General features: G+C 33.3%; 1 protein-coding gene across 12 annotated transcripts in view; it reads left to right on the top strand.

Moving 5' to 3' along the window:
• The window catches only part of LOC143249100 (N6-Methyl-AMP deaminase-like), a 42,127-nt gene that overhangs the window by 12,440 nt on the left and 9,162 nt on the right, over positions 1-20,525 (top strand). For 10 of the 12 annotated variants that reach the window (XR_013027525.1, XM_076498371.1, XM_076498364.1 and 7 more), the window contains 4 exons: positions 8,875-8,935; positions 14,046-14,336; positions 17,469-17,549; positions 17,900-18,038. Coding sequence is in view for 9 of the 12 variants with exons in the window: in XM_076498371.1 (XP_076354486.1) it covers positions 8,875-8,935; positions 14,046-14,336; positions 17,469-17,549; positions 17,900-18,038 (572 nt within the window). In the remaining 3 variants the exon portion in view is untranslated. The remainder of the gene's footprint in view (positions 1-8,874; positions 8,936-14,045; positions 14,337-17,468; positions 17,550-17,899; positions 18,039-20,525) is intronic. The other 2 variants (XR_013027526.1, XR_013027527.1) reach the window with 1 other exon arrangement.

Raw genomic sequence — 20,525 nt, 5'->3', positions numbered from 1 at the left:
ACCCTAAATTTTACCTTTTTACCAGATGTTTGGTGCAGATAGCCTAGCTGCTCTGTGCCATAAAACACTAAATCAACCAACCAACCAACCAATCAATCTCAGTCAGGTATGCATCATCTGTTTTTACCTGTCCTCTTGCTTCATGAATAAGTTTTTGTTCATTCCTCTGCCAAACAATCTGGATTTTCCAGATGTGTTGCCTCATTGACTTACTATCCTGTCCATCCTTTCTCCTTGGAGGTTTATTAGTGTAAATGATATATTTTCAACTGCTAGTCAGTCAGTCTGCTCTACTAGAGTTAACTGCATTTTCACTTGCCTTTGTGGAAGTGGACTGTCAGTTTTCTTGATGGCAAGCCATCAAGTTGCATTATACTGCACATTCAGATTTACTGAGTTTGCCTCTGGCTTCCAGTCTCTCATGTTGTGTATGTTTGTTTTATTTTATTTTCTTTTCCTTTTATCACTGTACTGTCTCATCTGGATGGGAATGTCACTGTTGTACTTCATGCTTTCACTTCTCTGTTTGAACCTTTGTCTTTATATGTCTCACATCACTTTTCTTTAAAATCCTTACTTTTCATGTCACTGGCTTGTTGCTGGAAGGGATCTGAGATATTTGCAATTGACACTTTTAATGTACTGTTCCATTACTCCTATGTTCTTCTCTTCACTGACCATTCATTTTTGTTCAAGATGTCTTCTACCAAGATGGCTAATTTCATTTTTTCTCCCACTTTCTTATCCATCTCTTGTGTCCAATTTGGATTTTCCAATGGTATTTTACTTGCACTGCTACCCCTTCTATGATTCCTTTACCTGTTTGTTTATTACATGAAATTCTTTCATTTCCTGGGACCTCTTTTTCTCTCCTATAATCTTTTAGAAGCTGGATTTACTAGTTAGTTAGGCAAGTTTGTTCATCCCTTTCACCTGAGGAGTGTTGCCTTTTTAAGGTATCTTCTTATCAAATCCATCATCTCATCATGTCCCTAGTTGTCAATTTCTGTCTTCCTTTAGATATCATCATCAGAGTTGGTATGTGGTCTACATCCTGTACCTTTGTTTCACATTAATTACATCCTGCTATGGACTTGATGTGCAGTTCTGGATCCTGCCAGGTTTTAGATGTAGCACTACTGCATATTATTAGCATTCCTCCTTCCTACCATTCTCCAGATTTATGTCCCTGGTGATTCTGGTTTTGTTTGGAGATGGGCCAGTCATGATTAGAATCATGTGCTCAAGTGTTGGTTGGAGATTGTAAAGCTAAATAAGTACTCTCATATATAGTCTGGACTGGATCATAAATGCCTGATTCCACCAGGTTTTGGACTGAAGATGCATCCCAACATTTCAGGCTTTCTCCACAAAACCTGCTGAATGCTGTTTCTGGTGGATCTGGTGTTGGTTGTAGCTCAGCACAGCATGTATTCCCACTAGTATACAGATAGGTATCTTTTTCCTACCAAAGAATGGAAGAATTATACCCACTACTGCTAAGATGTTGTCCCACCAAGGCTTTTTATCTTCCTACCATTTGCTAGTTGTTGGTTCATGGTGGATAAGGTGTTGATTAGGTTGGAAATACACACCTGTGGAGATAAATTTTGGTATGGAAGCTTGTATTCACTATGATTCCTGTTTTGAGGTGAAGAGGTAGGTGGTCCTTTTCCTATCACAGAAATAAGTTACAATTCCAAATGCTACTAGGTGTTGGATGAGGTCAAATTATCACTTATGGTCTATCATGTTCTAGCCACTCAACACTTAGGGTCCCATTAATAGGTAATACATATTATGGTATTCCTTAATTTCTTTTGCCTTTTATGTTATAAAAGAGCACAGAGTATTGTGGAATCAGATGTGATGTGGTCTGTGTATGAGAAGTGAAAATTTTAGGTTCCACACCTCATGGACTGCCTTTAAGCACTTCTTAAAGGTGGATTATTTTTTCATTGAAAGATTTTAGCTTTTTAGTGAGAAGAGGTAAGATATCAGAAGATATTTTCATAAACTAACAGTGTATTTCTGATAAATACTAACCTCCTCTCATATTTCCCACCAAGCTTCCTCACTTCCAGTGATATTTGATTTAGATCCTTTGATCATTCTCAAAGTGATAAATGAATGTAAGTGAGGAGAGGGCACTGGTTACAGTAGGGGTTGTGTTGTGCTCCTATTGGTGGAGAGCTGTTGCATAATGATTTACATGTGGATATGCAGCAGATGAAGTGAAATACTACTAGTAAACATTGAAAATTTGTTCTGATAAAGAAAAGCTATTTTGTAAGAGTAGGTAAGTATCTATCAGAAATACATTTTCAGTTTAGGAAAATGTTAACTTTTTGCTCAAACCCATCATTGCTGTTATACATCAATCCTTCTGAGTAATTTCTCCAGAATAATTTATTATTATGCCATTTGCTTGTAAATCTTGAAATGACTCAGACTAGCCTTTTTATCTGACCATTAGAATATGGAAGGAGATGGAGTATTTGCATTGCTGTTCACAGTTTATTGCTTTCTAGTAAATCTTGTAGTTAACCTTTTTACTGTAATTAGCTTTTTATTTCTGATACAGTGATATCTATGTACAAATGTTATCTATTTCCACGTATAGGTGCACTCTTTTGCCTGAGTGATTTGCATTCCACCAGTTTTGTAAAACTCTCAATTAAAATATTGCAAAAATGTGAAATTGTGTTGCTGTATGATGATGTCTCATGGTAAAACCCTCCACCAACGGAAGTGTGATGTAGCTCTTTGCACAAATGCTCCTTCTATATGTATTTACATGTGAAATTCCTCATTCTGTTCCTCAGCACAATCATGCTGAGACATGTTTGTTTTTTCTGAGACTTTTTTAAAGTTATTTTCTTCAACAACTTTATTTTCAACTTTTCATAATGAATTCACAAAGTAATGGGATTTTTTTACTCTTTTTTTCAGTATTACTCAAAAGTACAAGCAGTTTAGTCAGTTGTCTGTCTGTTGAGATTATGGCAGTTACTGTCTAACATGTAGGGCCCATGTTTTCCCTTGGGTACTCTTCTTTCATTCTTAGTGCACATCTCCATTAACTTGATGGTCAAGTTGTGGAGTATGAAATGGAATGACATTTTCTTACCCAATACTACTCTTGACTTTCCTGCCTGCCTTACATGTTCATTCTACCTGTGGTTTCCTTTCTTTTCCCTGACCTGTTAGTGCTTCACCTAGCATTTCCTTTGGTTTTAACTTTGCTCCCACTCTTTATGACTCGTTTTTTCTTCCTTACCAGATAGATATAAAAGTTACTGCCTATATACAGCTTACTCTTTCTTAATGTGTAACTTGCAGGACTTAATGTTAACATTTTATTACTCCTTAATTTATCTACATAGATAGTAACGTGTAATCATAGTTACTCACTCTTTAATCTATATCACATAGTATATTATGTTTAGTCATAGTTCATCTCTTACTGACAGTGTCTTATTAAGTTTATGATTAATCATATGTAGTTATCTCTTACCATGTAAGATGTAGCCATTTATATTTCTTTCTTCTGGTTTATTACTTCTTAATGTGTCTACCTAGAAGGGAATGTTTAAATATAGTTCATTACTTTTTAACAAGTACTCATGTTAAAGTTTGATTCTAGTTACTTTTTCTTGAAAGATAACACCTAGTCTTGGTTAATTATTCCTTGATATGTACATATCCATAGTAGTGTTTAGTTTTATTCCTTAGTCCTTGATATTTCCACATAAAGGATATTGTTTTGATATAGTTCATTCTCCTTAGCAAAGATTTCACTGGAGTTAATGATTTGGCATAGTTCATTACTTCTTTACATGCACACACAGTGATAATGCATAGACAAAGTTAATTACTCCTTACCTTGTGTTTGATTGTAGTTCTTTGCATATACATGTTAGTTGTTGTTTTGAAATAGGTAGTTATTCTTTAAAATGTGTACTTTACACGTTAATGTTTAGTTCTAGTTTATATTTTATGTTATAATGCAGAATGTGTTGTTTATTTATACATCTTAACTCCTTCTCTCACTTAAAGGTTAATATTGCATCATAGCTTATTACTTCTTAATTTGTACCCATGAATGATGATACTATTTTCCATTACTCTTTGATAAGTTATGCATAGATGAATATATTATTTTTATAGTTTATGTTTATTACTTTTAATATTTACATGTAGTAGAAAATGTTTCGTTTTCAGTCATTACTCCTTAAGATGTCTCCATAGTCCATAATAATTAGACATGGTTATTTACATCTTTTCTTACCATTAGAAGATAGGTAGACACAATCATTTATTCACAATTTATAATTCAATTATTTCTTAGTTTGTATGTATTGTGTATAATTGTTTTTTCATCCATTAATTTTCTGTTATTCTACTCTCTGACTGTTCCTCCTCTAGTTACCTTGGCACACTTCTCATTGTTAACTTTTTATTCTAATCTCCTGTGCCTTTTTCTTCAGTGTTGGCTGGTTATGCCCTCAATCTTTACTGGTATAATCTTTTTTAATACGTGTGTCTTCCTCTCCATCTTCTTTTTCATTTCTGTGCTATTCTATAAGGGGTTTTTTTGGTGGCCCCTCACAGTCTCTACAAATCTTGTTTCTGTTATTCCACCTCCTTGGGTCTCAGCTGTGACTTTCCCTTCCCAACTTTCCATCCTTTTATGATACACTTTTACCAAATGTTCTTTTTCTCAGATTATGAAATTCATTTAGCATTGCATGAGGAACTGTCTAGCCCACCACCCTGATCATGTAGTTGTGCCTATGTCACACTCCTGTCACCCCTCTATCTCAACCATGTATCAGCATGTACGAGGTCTGTTAAAAAAATATGCGGACTGTTTGAATTGCGCGGCGCCAGTTGATTCCAGGGAAATCCGCTTGGTGTCGCTAGGTTCGCTCAGATCAGCTGATTACGACGCCATTTCCCGATTGCAGATATCTTTATTTGTGTATTAGCTACGCAGTTTTAAGTGAAGTGCGATTTTTTTCGTTTGGCAGATTTCAGAATGAATGACCTGAAGGAGCAACGACTTGCTGTGAAATTTTGTATTAAACTTGGAAAATCTGCGACTGAAACTTTTGCTATGCTTAACACAGCTTACGGTGATGTTGCTATGAAGCGTACGGCATGTTTCAAGTGGCATGAACATTTTAAGGATGGTCGACAGTCCATTGAAGATGATGAGCGTCCTGGACGTCCCTCCACGTCAACTGACGACTCACACGTTGACAAAATCAACACCCTGGTGCGGGCAAATCAACGTCTGACTGTCAGGGAGCTTGCTTAACACGGCTTACGGTGATGTTGCTATGAAGCGTACGGCATGTTTCAAGTGGCATGAACATTTTAAGGATGGTCGACAGTCCATTGAAGATGATGAGCGTCCTGGACGTCCCTCCACGTCAACTGACGACTCACACGTTGACAAAATCAACACCCTGGTGCGGGCAAATCAACGTCTGACTGTCAGGGAGCTTGCGGAAGAGTATGGGATATCAGTTGGATCTTGTTACGAGATTTTGACCAAAAAATTGAAGATGCACCGCGTTGCTGTGAAATTTGTGCCTCAGAACTCGTGAGTTTTTGGCCAAACACTCGATCACTGTTCTCCCCCCCCCCTACTCACCTGACCTTGCTCCTTGCGATTTTTTCTTGTTCCCCAAACTCAAAAGACCCTTGAAAGGAAGAAGATTTGAGACGATTCCCGAGATTAAGGCAAATGCGACGAAGGAGCTGGAGGACATTACAAAAGAAGCGTACCAGGACTGTTTCAACAAGTGGAAACACCATTGAGATAAGTGTGTGCATTGGGGAGGAGAGTACTTTGAAGAGGTCCCAGACCTGTAAGTTCTAAATAAAGTACATTTTGTTTTATGACGTCAGTCCGCGTAATTTTTGAACAGCCCTCGTAGGATGTATTTATCACCTTTGTTTCATTTGTGCCATTTACCTTTGACTTCATTACTTTATAACGTATTCCTCTCTTTTTCTTTTTCTTTATGGATGGTTTCCCTGTGACCTAAAACTGGAGAGACTATCTTTCTCAGTATCATGGTCTATATTTTTTCTCTATCTTTTTACATGCTTTCATTCCTTCCTTATCCACTGCCTCTTCCTATTTCTTGCCTGATTGTTTTATCATTGTGGTTTTATATTGAACTTCAAGCAGATATTTTTGATGTTTCTAGACATGAGTTTTATTCCTACTTGCCATGTACAAATATCTACGCTCTTGATTCCTTTCTCGTTATTTTACTTTTTCTTTTCTTTTTGTCCTGGCAGGTCTTTCTTTTCTTCATACCCCATGACAAGGAAAAATTGTCACTCCTTTTCCTCATATCCCCTCGTTTAATTTCTCTTTTTTGTTGTTAAGTTTGATCTGGACCAGTGTTCTTATTGTGTCCAAGCTGCTTAGTGGTTGTCACACACTTCTGTCTTTATGGTTTCTATTACTGTCCTTCCATACCTAGGATCTATCTACATGGGGCCTCTTTTCTCACCCCATTAAGGATTAGATCTCGCAGCTCATATGTCTTGTACATGCTCCTATGAAGACAGATGTTTATATGCCTTTCCTTCAGTTTTTCTTTTCCTCTTTCTCCAGGCTGGTATGGGAACTACCCTGCAATCATTTGTCTCACATTTAACTGTCTTTATCAGTGGCCATTCTTCAATCAACCTTGCACCTTAAATGGGTATTAGTATTCATTTATTTGTTCATTTCTCATCTTCCTTCTACAGTTGGATCCCACTAGATGGCTAGTTTTGCTTTACATGGTATACTTACCCAAACTTCTGCATTGGACCATTTAAATTGAAAATGCTTAGACCATCTGCTCTAGCCCAATCAGTGTTCAGTTTGAGATGGGGTGTTTCATAAAATCACTGACTTTCTACTTATGGTATGTATTTAACTTTTTTTTAGTCCAGTCCAGACTGCATTTATTTCATGGACTATCATGAAAAGAACCAGCCTTTTCTCTGACTAGTATGTGCTGAATTTTGCAAAAAGGGTTTGTTGTTACCCATTACACTGTCTCCAGTAAAATAATTCTCTGAACTCTCTTAATGAAGCTTCTTGCAGGGTATTTATTCACAGAGTAGGTGTTGGAGTACAACCTCATGTGATGCACATTCTCAGTCTCCCTCATGCAAATCTTCCCTCTTTTAAATGGAGCATGGGAGATCTTTGACACTTATAAGCTCCCAGCTAGTGAAGTTGAGGACTGTGGAGAATCCTCATTCATTAGGACCTGACAATTAGTGATACAACAGGAGTCCCTTTATGCTGTGAGGAGTTGGGCAGGGGTATTTCTGGAGTGTAATGCAAACCACCTCAATCTTATCTTGATACATCACAATCTCTAAGTGAATTTTGGATACATAACTCATACACTCTGTTTATTCTACTCTTACAAGGACATGACCCCACAGAATATGCTTGCAGAGTAATTGATATTTCTTAATGTTCAGCTGTGATGTATCATTCATAACCCTACTCCCATAGCTAGGACTCAGCTGATAATGTGATGGTTTAATGGTGATTTTATAAGTGTCCTTATCAGTTGTGTCTACTGTTGTACCCTCTTCTCAACACTGGTGTGGGATTTTAATGTCTGATGGTTTAGGAGCTGTGCATAAATATTTTCCACTTGTGCCCTTTTTCCACAGCTGTAAATGATCTGTAGAGACACATGAATGAGGTATGGTATGGTCTGAACATTTCCAAACCTACTATACATATTGGCTGACTAATGGCATATATGCATGCTCTTTGATGATCACTTACCTGTTCCATCTGTCCTTCCAACACCTTTCAAGCTTCTTACCTTTTTCTGTCCTTCACTTGGGCAAAAGTTATATTATGAATGAAATAAGGTTTGGTGTTGCACCATATGGGTTGTTTTAGCACTCTTGAAAGGAGGATCATGTAAGTTATTTCTGCATTGGTCCCTCCATCATCTCATCATGGGATTCTAGTTAATCAGTGTATGGAGGTGAATTATTATATTGGAAGTTAATCTTTCCCTTACCTGAAAATGTATTTCTGATAGACACTTACATCCATGAAATTTTTCCATATTTCTTCCCCACTTTCTTGGTGCCCTTTTCTTAGTTGCCCTGCCACAAAATATTAAGAAATTTTGTATGTGGTTTTGCAAAGAGATATGTACTACTCCCTTTGATGGAGGGTTTTGCAGCATAATATATCATCACACATTAGTGAAATTTTGTGTTTTTATGTGAATTTTATGAGTTTCACAAGGCTGGTGGTATACAACTCTTTCAGACAGAAGAGTGTGACTTTAAGAGGTTAATGACTCATCTGTATACAGAAGTGATGTCTATTAGAAACACATTTTCAGGTAAGGAAAATGTTAACTTTTAAGATTTTTATAACTAACCTTAGTGTTTATTAAAGCAATACCTTTTGAACTGATTTTTGTTGTCTGTTCATACAGTCTGGCCATCAACACGCATTCAGTTTTTTATTGCAAGAGTTGAGACAAGCTGCTGCACTTAATCAATCTACACTATCACCCTTTTCTTACACTGACAGCTGATACAGGCCTCTTGCCCAACTTGTAAACTTTTTCCAAGTGTTGTACAATAACACTATGATTTATGAGGTATAGCACTTGCACAACATTAGTATTTATGTACACACACACACACACACACACACACACACACACACACGTTTGCTTATATATGTTCCATTTGGATAATCAGTTTAGGTTCAAGATTATTTTATATAACTATTTTAGTTTTGCTTTTATAAGTTGTAAGCATAAAATTCAAACTAGATATATGTGTTTTCTCCTTAAATATACACAGATGTTTCAGAACTTTTAAAGTGATTCAGCAGGTGACAGACACACCAGAAGCATTATATGAAGTAAGTATTTTGATTTTGTTTGTATTTCTTTCTTAGCCAATACTTTATAGACATTTGTTGTGCTTAGTATATTGGTGATTAAAGTAAATCCTAATTTACCTAACCAACCAAAGTGTATGCAAGTCGGGGTTCCTGTTATCAGAAAGTTATTGACAGATGCACACTGCCTGAACTGTTAAAGTGGAAGGTATCTGGTTTTGTTTAATTGTTTTCAACTAATCCTGATTTTCCTGAATAATAAAAAATTTCATATAAACAATAAACAGGCATTGAATTGAACTTCTTCAATAGCATCACTATGCAACAGTAGGAAACAAATTCATATAAATAATTTGTATTTTGATGAACACGTTTTGTATATTTCAGATTACGGAAGGTTCAGTGCCATAATGTTCATTAACTAAAAAATTAAAAATCTTGATATAAATGATTTACTTCTAAAAGTGCTTAGTGATTCAGTACACCAAATAAGATGAGCACCTACAAAAGTACACATTTTTTACGTTTAAAAAATACATTCAAAATACAAATTATGCATGCCAATTAAACATTCTATTTTCCAATTTTTGTTGTATATCATTCATGTGCATATTTAACAGTTTTAAAGAAATATAAACACAAATCATAGATCATTCTCACTGTAAATTGACTGACTGTGTTATAAAGTGACTTGTAGCACTTGATGTGAACAGAACAGCATTAAATTTATGCTGTAATTGCTTTATATGGTACTCATTAGGACATTAATATATAAGTATGAAGAACAAGTGCCTAATAAACAGAGCAAAACAGTGCCAACATATTATGTGTTGAAAAATATTAAAAAAAAATTGCTGAAATGAAAAAGTGTTTTGTATCACTGTGGCAGTTTTGACAAGTTTCAGGGCTGTTGGGAAATTTATTTCCATGATCTTAAAAGAATAGAATTTTACCAGGATGCTAAAAGCTGACAGTTATGGCTAAATTTTCAATTTTGTTTTTTAATTATATCTTTAAAAAATTTTGATCTTAAATCAAGATTTAAAATCTCAACATTTCAGATATAATTTTATTTTTAAGAAAATTTGTGAAAGTACATCATATATAATTTTTTGAAAGTTGGTATGATGTTGCACTTTGTTTTATGATTTAGACAGAATATGCATATGAAGATTAATTGAAATGTTTACTATGGAGATGGTTATTATATTTGACTTGCTCAGAAACTATTCATAATTTTACATTTGGCAGCTGCCTTCTCCCACTTTCATCCCCTGCTGGTACAGTGGTAAGTCTACAGATTTACAGTGCTAAAATCAGGAGTTTGATTCCCCTCGGTGGACTCAGCAGATAGCCTGATGTGGCTTTGCTATAAGAAAAACACACTCCCCCACTTTTGTAGTCTTTTTAGTGCCAATGATTGGATTTATTTTTTCTTCTCTAAACAATTTATTATATTATTATTATTATTATTATTCATAATTTCCTTTAGAAAACTTCTAGATTTTCCAGTATGAGTGTGTATGACAGTATTTTACTGATTGTTGTGGCTAGAACTGTAATGTTTAGTGCAGTCAGTCCAGCTAAGGGGATTATTAGGGAAGTAATTGCATAAGGGCAAGAAAGTTGAATATCTAAATCAATAATATATACTATATTGCTTTACTTTAAAATTACTCTGTCTTCTATAATTCATTACTGTAACTTACCTATTAATTAGAATATTTTATATGTACCTTGGAAAAGTTATTGCACTGAATAAATAATTCTGTATAATTATAAATGTGAAAATTTGAGCTTTGCAACAACCACTTTATAATTCCAAGGAAATTTTAATTGGATACTAATAATAAAAACAGTTTCAGTATTTATTTATAACTAAAACAAACCAGATAATAAATGCTCTACAAATTACTAAAATGAAACACAAAATTTAGGAAAGTATAATTTGGCCATAAATGCACATTAAGTGGAACAATATAAACAGTATACTATAATAAAGTCAGTGCTGCATCAAATCACAAAAGAAGACATCTTTAGCATAGGCAGATTATGGCTGAACAACTTAAAAGTCATGACTGATCACATCTTGCTTTTGTTTTTTTCATATTTTTCAGATGTACATATGACATGCAAGTATTGGGACTGGAATATTAATCTTGAGGTTTTTTGTTAGTAGGCTTAATGACATTAGAAATTGGAAAGATTAGAACAGCAAAAGATTTTCTTGAAATCAAAGATAACCTCTGCATGTTCAAATGCTGATATACTCCACTCAGTATTTCATCATCATTATTTGACACTAGCATTGTAATATTATCAAGCTATTGAAGTATGTTTTTTTTTTTTAAACTAATATGCTGAATTTTTACTACTGATTCTACTAAAGCCTGGAGGCCTGGCATGGCCTAGCGCGTAAGGCGTGCGACTCGTAATCAGAGGGTCGCGGGTTCGAGCCCGCGTCGCGCTAAACATGCTCGCCCTCCCAGCCGTGGGGGTGTATAATGTGACGGTCAATCCCACTATTCGTTGGTAAAAGAGTAGCCCAAGAGTTGGCGGTGGGTGGTGATGACTAGCTGCCTTCCCTCTAGTCTTGCACTGCTAAATTAGGGACGGCTAGCACAGCTAGCCCTCGAGTAGCTTTGTGCGAAATTCCAAAACAAACAAGCTAAAGCCTGGATTACATTTATTGTTTTTTTTTATTTCAATGAGGTTTTGAGAATAATTATTTACAAGTGAATAGTTATTTTTAGTATTTTTTTGGAGTCATCTTCAAACAAACCAGATAAATTTGCTTGTAAATACTGAAATTAATACATTTACATGTATAAGTGTGAATACACACTGTACAAACAGAATAGGATAGCTAGTAGACTGTTGCATCAGAGGAATCTGTATGCTTTATTATTTGATATTCCATTAAAAAACAAAATTCTCATTTGATTCTGAGTATTTCCTCCATTATTTATTCAACCATATCTGTTACTGGGAATGTTCTCCTATGTGCTTTATTTATAAAGTGTACCCTTTCAGCACACTTGCCCTTTCATTTTTAAGCAAATGTGCATAAACCTGGTCATAAACATATCTAACTAGTGCTTTGGTAATAGTATTTATAATTTTGTTGAACTTTCTCTATTCAACTGATTTTTACTTAAACTTGGGATGGAAGATTTCAACAACCATGTTTGGGTTAACCTCAACCAGTAAATTGGTTTGGTAGCAGTAGGCCCATTTAGATATTATATTTGCATAGTTACCTAAAAAATAAGAATGAAGCAATTTCAGTTTATTTAAAAATGCTGCCATGAGTGGCCCAAATTTAATTTGTCTGCATCTTTGCTCTCTGCCAGGACCATTTTACGTGCAGGTATCTAAGGTATTTTGGCAATCCTGACAAATATTTTGATAGTGCTGTAATGTGTTGTGAATCACTATTCTTCATAATCACCTGGAATTCAACTGCCCTCTCATAATTATTTTAGGAAAATATCATCATCCTCTGATCAGTTTGCTTCAGTAATAGTATTTATAATTTTGATGAACTTTCTCTATTCAACTGATTTTACTTAAAATTGGAATGTAAAATTTCAACAACCATGTTTGGGTTAACCTCAACCAGTAAATTGGATTGGTAGCAGTAGGCCCATTTAGATATTATATTTGCACAGCTACCTAAAAAGTAGTGCCCAGTGGCTCAGTGGTATGTCTGCAGACTTACAATACTAAAAACCAGGTTTCAATACCTATGGTGGGAGAGCATAGATAGCCCATTGTGTAGCTTTGTGCTTACTTCAAAACAACAACAACAACAACCTAAAAAGTAAGAATGAAACAACTTTAGTTTATTTAAAAATGCTGCCATGAGTTGCTCAAATTTAATTTGTCTGCATCTTTGCTCTCTGCCAGGACCATTTTACGTGCAGGTATCTAAGGTATTTTGGCAATCCTGGCAAATATTTTGATAGTGTTGTAATGTGTTGTGAATCACTATTCTTTATGATTACCTGGAATTCAACTGCCCTTTCATCATTCTTTTGGAAAAATATCATCATCCTCTGATCAGTTTAAGAAGATATGAGCAATCCAGTAGGATTATCTGGGACCTTGTGTCACAACCATTACAATTGTTAACTAAAACTTTAGCCATTTTTTCCTTGACTTGAATTTAATCTATACCTAATTTTGAAGAAAATTTAAAAGGGGATGTTTTTATTCATTAACATTGAGCATAATATTTGTTATATCATCATAGGTTTTATTTTGATAGCTGAGTATATTGTTGAATATTTGACCGTTTTTGTACATTGCACACAAAAAAGATAAGGTAAATATCATTTGCATATTGCTTCTGATTGCTGGTCTCAAACAAATGACTGATATATAACAGATTTTTCGTTAACATATTTTTTTTTTATAGTTACTAGCTTTGATTTGATATAACAGTTTTCTGTTATTAATGCTATAGTGTAACATAAACCATGTTCTTTGCTGACATGCACTGCCATTTTCTGTGCCATGGATTTTTTTCATTTCCAGTGGCAGTGAAATATGGTAATGTTAAAGAGCATGTATGTCTTTCTTTATATGGGTACCATAACATGTTTTCCATTCTTGGGTGCCTTGAAATCAAATGTTTATTTTTTATAATTAAATGTGCTTTAGCTGAAATAGTCCATGAATGCAACTCAGTCAACACTCCTAACATAATATTTGTACTTAAGGATTGAGAAAACAGTACATTCATTCAAAACACAGAGCACTAAACTCACCAGAAAACTATTTGTTATGCCAACTGAAAAGCTTGATTTGACAATCTATACAGATTGCCAAACAAATAATTGAAAAATAGGCTGTGCAGAGAAGTTGATTTCAGTTTAACAAAATATATTGCCAACTGTCACTTATTAAATATGGCAGTTTAGATTTTGTTTGTGATAATAAAAAGATGAGTTGGATAGTAATTTGGTTGTTGTATATTTTAAGGATATTAAAACTTTTGTACCTTTTTAAGCATAAATACCACTAGTTTTGTATATGTTATAACATGTACATGCATAATTTGATCAATAAACAATGTTATTAACCTTGATAATATAAAAATTGTACTCAGTATAGTTTTTATATGTAGGCAACGTGTGATGTCATTCAAGAGTTTGCACAAGATAATGTCTATTACCTGGAGTTACGGAGTACACCACGAGAAGTTACTGGGCAAATGTCACGAAGGAGCTATGTTGAAACTGTTCTGGCTGCCATCAATAAGAGTCAAGAACTTGGTTTGGATATTGTGGTCAAATTCTTGTTATCTATAGATCGCCGAAATCCACTGGCAGTAGCTGAGGAAACTGTTCACATAGCCAAAGAGTTTAAGTTATCTGGTGATACCATAGTTGGAATTGATTTAAGTGGAGATCCTTGTGTAGGTTAGATAGGACAAGAGAACTGTAGTTTATTTTTTCAGTAGTGATATGAAATATGTATGACCATGTTTATGTTGAATAAGAAAATAATTAGCATAACTTCTTTTATATTTTGCCCCCATCCCAAGCAGTAAATGTAAAGGCTTAAAACATTAAAATCTGTGTTTTGGAATTTGTGATTGCCACAACACTGATAGCTCATTGTGTAGCTTTTTGTTTAACACCAGCCAACTAATCACTGTCTATAAAAGGCTTACTCTCTTTGTCACTCTGGAAATGCTTTCACACTCCTTTTTTGCTAATGCTCAACAATATTCACTGCCATTTGGCAGCAAAAACTACACTTAATTGTTCTTAGGCTAAATATGACGTTGATGTTGAATGTTTGTTTTACGTATATTTATTTGTTAATTTTTTTTATATATAACTGATGATATAGCAGCAAAATAGTTTAATTCAGAAGTTTTATAACATTGAATTGTAGCCAAAAGCAATATAAAATTTACCAATTAGTGTTTCAGTTAAGCAACATGTTACATTTATGTATTTTACATTATTATGTAAAAGGTTTTAGTTGGAGAATAAATGTTAGTTGATAAATATTCTTTTGGTATTTTAACACATTATTTATTCGGCTTCAACAAATAAATATAAACTTTTTTTGCTACCAAATATCTTTTATCCTTTGTACAGTTGAAAGAGTTGAAAATTTGTCAGAATGCCCATATTATGTTTTCTCCTTCTGACTTAGAATAAAATGAAAAGGCACACTGCAAGAAGCAATTACTTTTAGACTCCATTGTTTCATTATAAACATTAGCAAGAATATAATATATAAAATGGGAACAAGCTGCAACTCGGTGCATAAATATAAAAGGAACAAAGAATCCATAATAATGATTCCCATAGACAGAAAGACCAGGAATACAATATCGCAGCTTTGGGCATTGTAGAAAAACCCACCAATAATAAAGTAACCCAGAAAAATATGAACTTACTACCACTATCATTAGCTGCACAGAAGAAATAAAACCTGGGAAAGACCATAAATCAAATTTAAATAAACATAATCTGGGAGAAAGAGAAAAGAAAACACCCATATGGGAAATAAGTTAGAAGGCTTCTGCTGAGAAACCATAGTGTTTACTAAATCTAGAACACTAAAATAATACGACTGACAAGAATTAGATTCACAATATGAAAACACATTCTTCTGGAATTTTTTAAATGAAAATGAAATTAATGAAAAAGTTCTGACTGCAGCAAAATATTTGGAAAAAAGAGGAAATTCAAACACACTCATGAAATTAATAGCAAACTCTGTTGATCCAGTTGCAAAGAAGCTACAGACACATAAGCAGATTTCAGGTTTAATTTCCCAAAGACCAGAGATAAGTGCCTATTGAATTTGAAAAAGGAAAATGCTTTTACCACCACAGTCTGAGTCAAAAAAATCTCTTACCATAGCACCAATCCCATTAACAACACTGGACAAGCAAACTTTAGAACCATCATCAAGAAAAACCAGTTGCAGACTAGCAGGGTAACATGAGAAAGGTAAAGCTGCACCTATGAAATGTTAAAACCAGAATAGAAAGCTCAGTGAAACTTGAAGATTGATAAGAAATTCAATCTCCTGTGTAGTAATATGAAAATCCAAATTCATATGTGAGCATAACATGAAAAAACAAAAAGTGATGAAAAGAGCAAAAAAGAAATGTGAAATTTTAAAGACAAACAAAGGCAAAGATAGATTTGCACATTCAGAGTATCAAGAGAAGAGAGATGTGCTTAAATATAGTAGTGTACTCTTTAAGTAAAAAATGCAGATAAGTAGTAACGTGATGGGAGGTAAGTAGCCTATGAGTATGTTGGTAGGAAGACACTAGTCATCTGAAGATGCATTGTTATATAGTGATTTTTGTGGAATAGAAAGAGGTAGAAACTTGTGTATTTTTGTTTCAACTAAGACTTGTAGCTCAAGGCTACAGTGAAGGCAGAATATTATATTTGAGTGTATGAAACTTGTTTTGATTGACTAATTGCTTGGGTCATTTTTATGTATTTCTTTCTCATCTTTTTCTCCTCTTCTACAATTACAGTAAAATATGCTATAGATAAATTTTTCATTCTGTATCTTGTTTCTTTTCCAGTGCATTGGTTCATTTATGGTTGTAACAGCTCTTTTCTGTATTATTTCATAACCATTTTCTCTATTTAGTTATATATCCATTGGTTTATATTTTTGTTCATTCCATTATTCCTTGGATTCAATTGTTCAATTTTTTATTGTATTTTATTTTTTTTAGTGTGTGTGTGTGTGTGTGTGTGTGTGTGTACATGGCTTAATGTCTTGCATGCCTTTATTAAGCTAATACTGTTCTTTTATGTTCTTCCCTCACAAATTTATTGGTTTTCTGGCCTTTTCAATTGACTCTATACTTAGCTTTTGCTGAATTTTGTATTTTATTTTTTTTTTTCTTTTTAATTTATCTTTTGTTTTCTCACATTAACATTTCTGTGGGCTGTAGTCACTTTTACAAATGCTGCATTTCTGTTTGGGTTGATAAATTAATAAATTTGGTTAACTTTTCTTATTTACTGTGTAGTTTAATCTTGTGTAACTAACCATCCATACTCCTTATACCTCAAGTTGCTAGATTGTTATCTTTTGAGCATATGACTAGGTTTATAACATGTCCTATAAGTTATTAAGTATTGAAGAACTTCAAATGTTTTGTTCAACATTCGCATACTTTACATCATTTTGTACTGGAAAGCACTGAATAAAGACAATTACAGGTTTTATTGATACAGAAGAACTTTTTTATAATTCTTTCATTGTAGCATTAACAGATATTTTGGAATTGATATTCTGATCATTATAAATTCAAAGTTTTGTTATCAACAGTCAGATGGAGTCTGAGAAAGTAACTTTTGATACATATACTATTATATGTACAAATAAGATTTTGAATGAAGAGAATTATCAAAACAAATGTGATAAAGCTGACAAATGTATGATATTATCATAACAACAGATAGAAGGAGCAACATATAAAACAATTTCATTTTCAAGCTTTATTTATCTTAATTTTCCAACTAATGGATTATACATGTATTTTACATAGGTGGGTGATGCTTGTAGCTTCATTCCAGTTCTTTCTTATGCTAAGAATGCAGGTTTGAAGTTGGCTCTTCATTTAGGTGAGGTAAGATTATACATTTTGTTTTAGTTAGTGAAATGCTGCAAATAGAAGTGGCTAAGGTAACATTACTAGTGTGTTATTACCAAGCTATTACATTGGAACTAGGTTTAATATATTAACATTTAAATAACATTTTATATTATATAATTACAACTTTACTAGTGTAAAACAGTAAATATTTACATATTTTATTCCATTAGTCAAGTTTATATAAAAGATGTATATAAATAGATAAAATGCTTCATTTACCTTATAACTTAAACACCATCTATAGGTAAAAAGTTGATATTTGAACATCTAAAGACTAATTTAAGAAAATATCCTTTTTTTGAAATCCAGTTTAAAATTCACAGGTCCCCGATAAAAATGCTGAAAGTGAAAAACTGTTGAAGTTGTTTCCTGATCGCATTGGTCATGGTACATTTCTACATTCAAGTAAAGGAGCCACAAGTGATGTGTTCAGCATGGTTTGTGTCAATCAAGTTCCTTTAGGTAAACATGAAATAAATGGTATGGTTTCACATAAAAAAGTATTTGAAGTCCTTTCCAGTGTACCCTACTTTTATTTCAGATTGACTTCAGGAAAGAGGACTACTCAAAAACATGCTTTTCTGACTGACAGAAATTTTCAGTGTTCTCCTCATTTATACCTTTTTAAAAGTCAGAATGATATGTATTTTCCTGTTGCATAAAGGAGAAAGATATGCAAAGAGTGAAAATATTTTGGATAAATTATTCATAAATAAGGTTCTAGAATCACATTGAACATAATTCAAAAGATACACCTTCATTGTTAGAGATTGCAGATGTTTCTTCCACACTACTCTAAAATTTATGCAATAAGGTCAAGTACTTTATACCAAGTAAAATAACATTGATCTTTCTACTTTAGTTTTATTATTTAAATTAGGAAAAATCATAATGAAATAATATGAAGCTTAGATATGTACATTTGTGTAATTGTCTTTGAGTAGTATATTCCCTATATGTCTTGTAAGTGGTACATTGTTTCCGTGAATTGGTAAGTGGTGTATCGCCTATAAGTAGTGTGTTGCTTCCACAATTTGATAAGTGGTATATTGTCTATATGACTTGCAAGTAGTGTGATGCTTCCGTATTCTGTCTATATTTTTTAACTAATCATAAAATATATTGTAGTTCTTTTTATTTTTATATCATAAAATAGTTGTGTTGATATAGCTGTATATTTAATGTTATAACTATACTACAATATTGGAACAATAATGAAACAACTATAATAATTTGTATATTATTAGATGTACATTATGGCAGACTCGAAGTAGAACATTACATGCAGTTTGATAATTTAACGAATATTCTAATATGAAACAGTAGCATATTTCAATCATGAGGAAGCCAGAAAGGCAAGATGTTGGATAAAACGAAAATAATTATATGTATCTAGAGTGTAAAGGTTATTTTTTCTAAACTGTTTTTTACCAAAATGAGAACATTGAAGACTTTTCTCTTTAGAATGTTGTCTTTTGTTTCTACATCATTTTACAGTCCCACTAAAGTAACCTTCCTAGAATAAGGCTAAGACATATTATTCCCTCTCCATATGTATCTATGGAACATTCTACTGTCAAGTGATCAAAAAATTAAATGTATAAGTGCTGAACACATCACCCATAGCTTGTGTGAAATGTTACTGTATCAGCATATGCACAATGAGCATCAAGCCTTATTTACTTCCACTTCTCCCCACAACATGTTTTTAAAATAATTAAGTTCTTATAACATAGCTTTAACTTAAGAGAATATGTACTGTTAGACATGGTTCTTTTATTCAGCTAACAAATCACCTGTTTTAGTTATCTCCAGAAGTGGACTTTGCTTTGAGAACCAGTTTCTCATATTGAGCTCATATTTTGTGCTTTTGAGACTGCCCTTCAACAAGATTTTGCACTAAATTATTCTTCCTCTTCTGTGTCATGCCAACAATTCCCTTCCCTATTTCATAGTTACCATGAAATCCTTAGTCTGAAAATCACACTGATAGAGAAAACTATCTATCCTTTGTTTACTTTGTCTCTTAGAAACTTTGATCTTTCAGAGGTCGGTTATATAGATTTTTTCTTTTTAAAAGAAACTTAATAGAAATTTCTATATACATTTTCCTGTTATGGATTTTTGTGGCTTCAAGGATTTTTCTTTTACATTTTTGCAAAGGGAAAAATCTTGAATCATATTTTATAGATGCTGTGGTAAGCACTCCACTTTTCGGATATATACAGAGAATCTAATTTTATTGTGCTCATTTTCTGAATTATTTGCCCACTTAAGATTTTCTTTGTTACAGTTTCACTGTCATATCATAAATTAGTTGTCAATTTGACAGTCATTCCAGGTATTTCTGTTTCATCATTCTGGATCTTTCTTTCAAGGACAAAAGATTTCTATCACCATTTGTACGTATGGTTTTTCTGTGTCTAAAAACTGGTTGCAAATCCATATTCTTGTCCCTTCCAGATTCTTTTTGTGGAGCATTCTTTATTATATTTTGTGTTTTTGTTAATTGTCATGTGATCAAGATCTTTTCATTTTCAATTACTTCCTGGCACAAAACCAGCTTGGTCTGATGGTTTTAAACTATCATCAAAGTTTGGTTCAGCCTGTTTTATACATTAAGTATTTTTCGTTTTCATTTCACATTTTGTTAGTTTGATTTGCTTTATGCTGTTACATGGTAATTATTTTGGACTTTTTATGGCAAGCCTAATCACAATTTTCTCCTTTTCTCTGTTGCTCTCAAAGGGAACCAACACTGCTTCCATTCTGGTATATAAATAAGTTATACTTATTTGAGTAGTGCATCTTCAAAAAAGTTTCTGCCATCTTTCTCTTTTGTGCTTTTATCAGCCAGAGTGGATGCCTTTTTATGTTGGTATTTGATTGGTTTATTATTGCTTGTTGTTTCTAATGTAAATGCATTTTAAGCTTACATTTATGCTTTTA

This window comes from Tachypleus tridentatus, chromosome 4, assembly GCF_004210375.1.
Source record: "Tachypleus tridentatus isolate NWPU-2018 chromosome 4, ASM421037v1, whole genome shotgun sequence".
Taxonomy (NCBI): Eukaryota; Metazoa; Arthropoda; class Merostomata; order Xiphosura; family Limulidae; genus Tachypleus; species Tachypleus tridentatus.
Note: the sequence above shows the minus strand (reverse complement) of the source record. Positions and strands in the feature narration are given on the sequence as shown.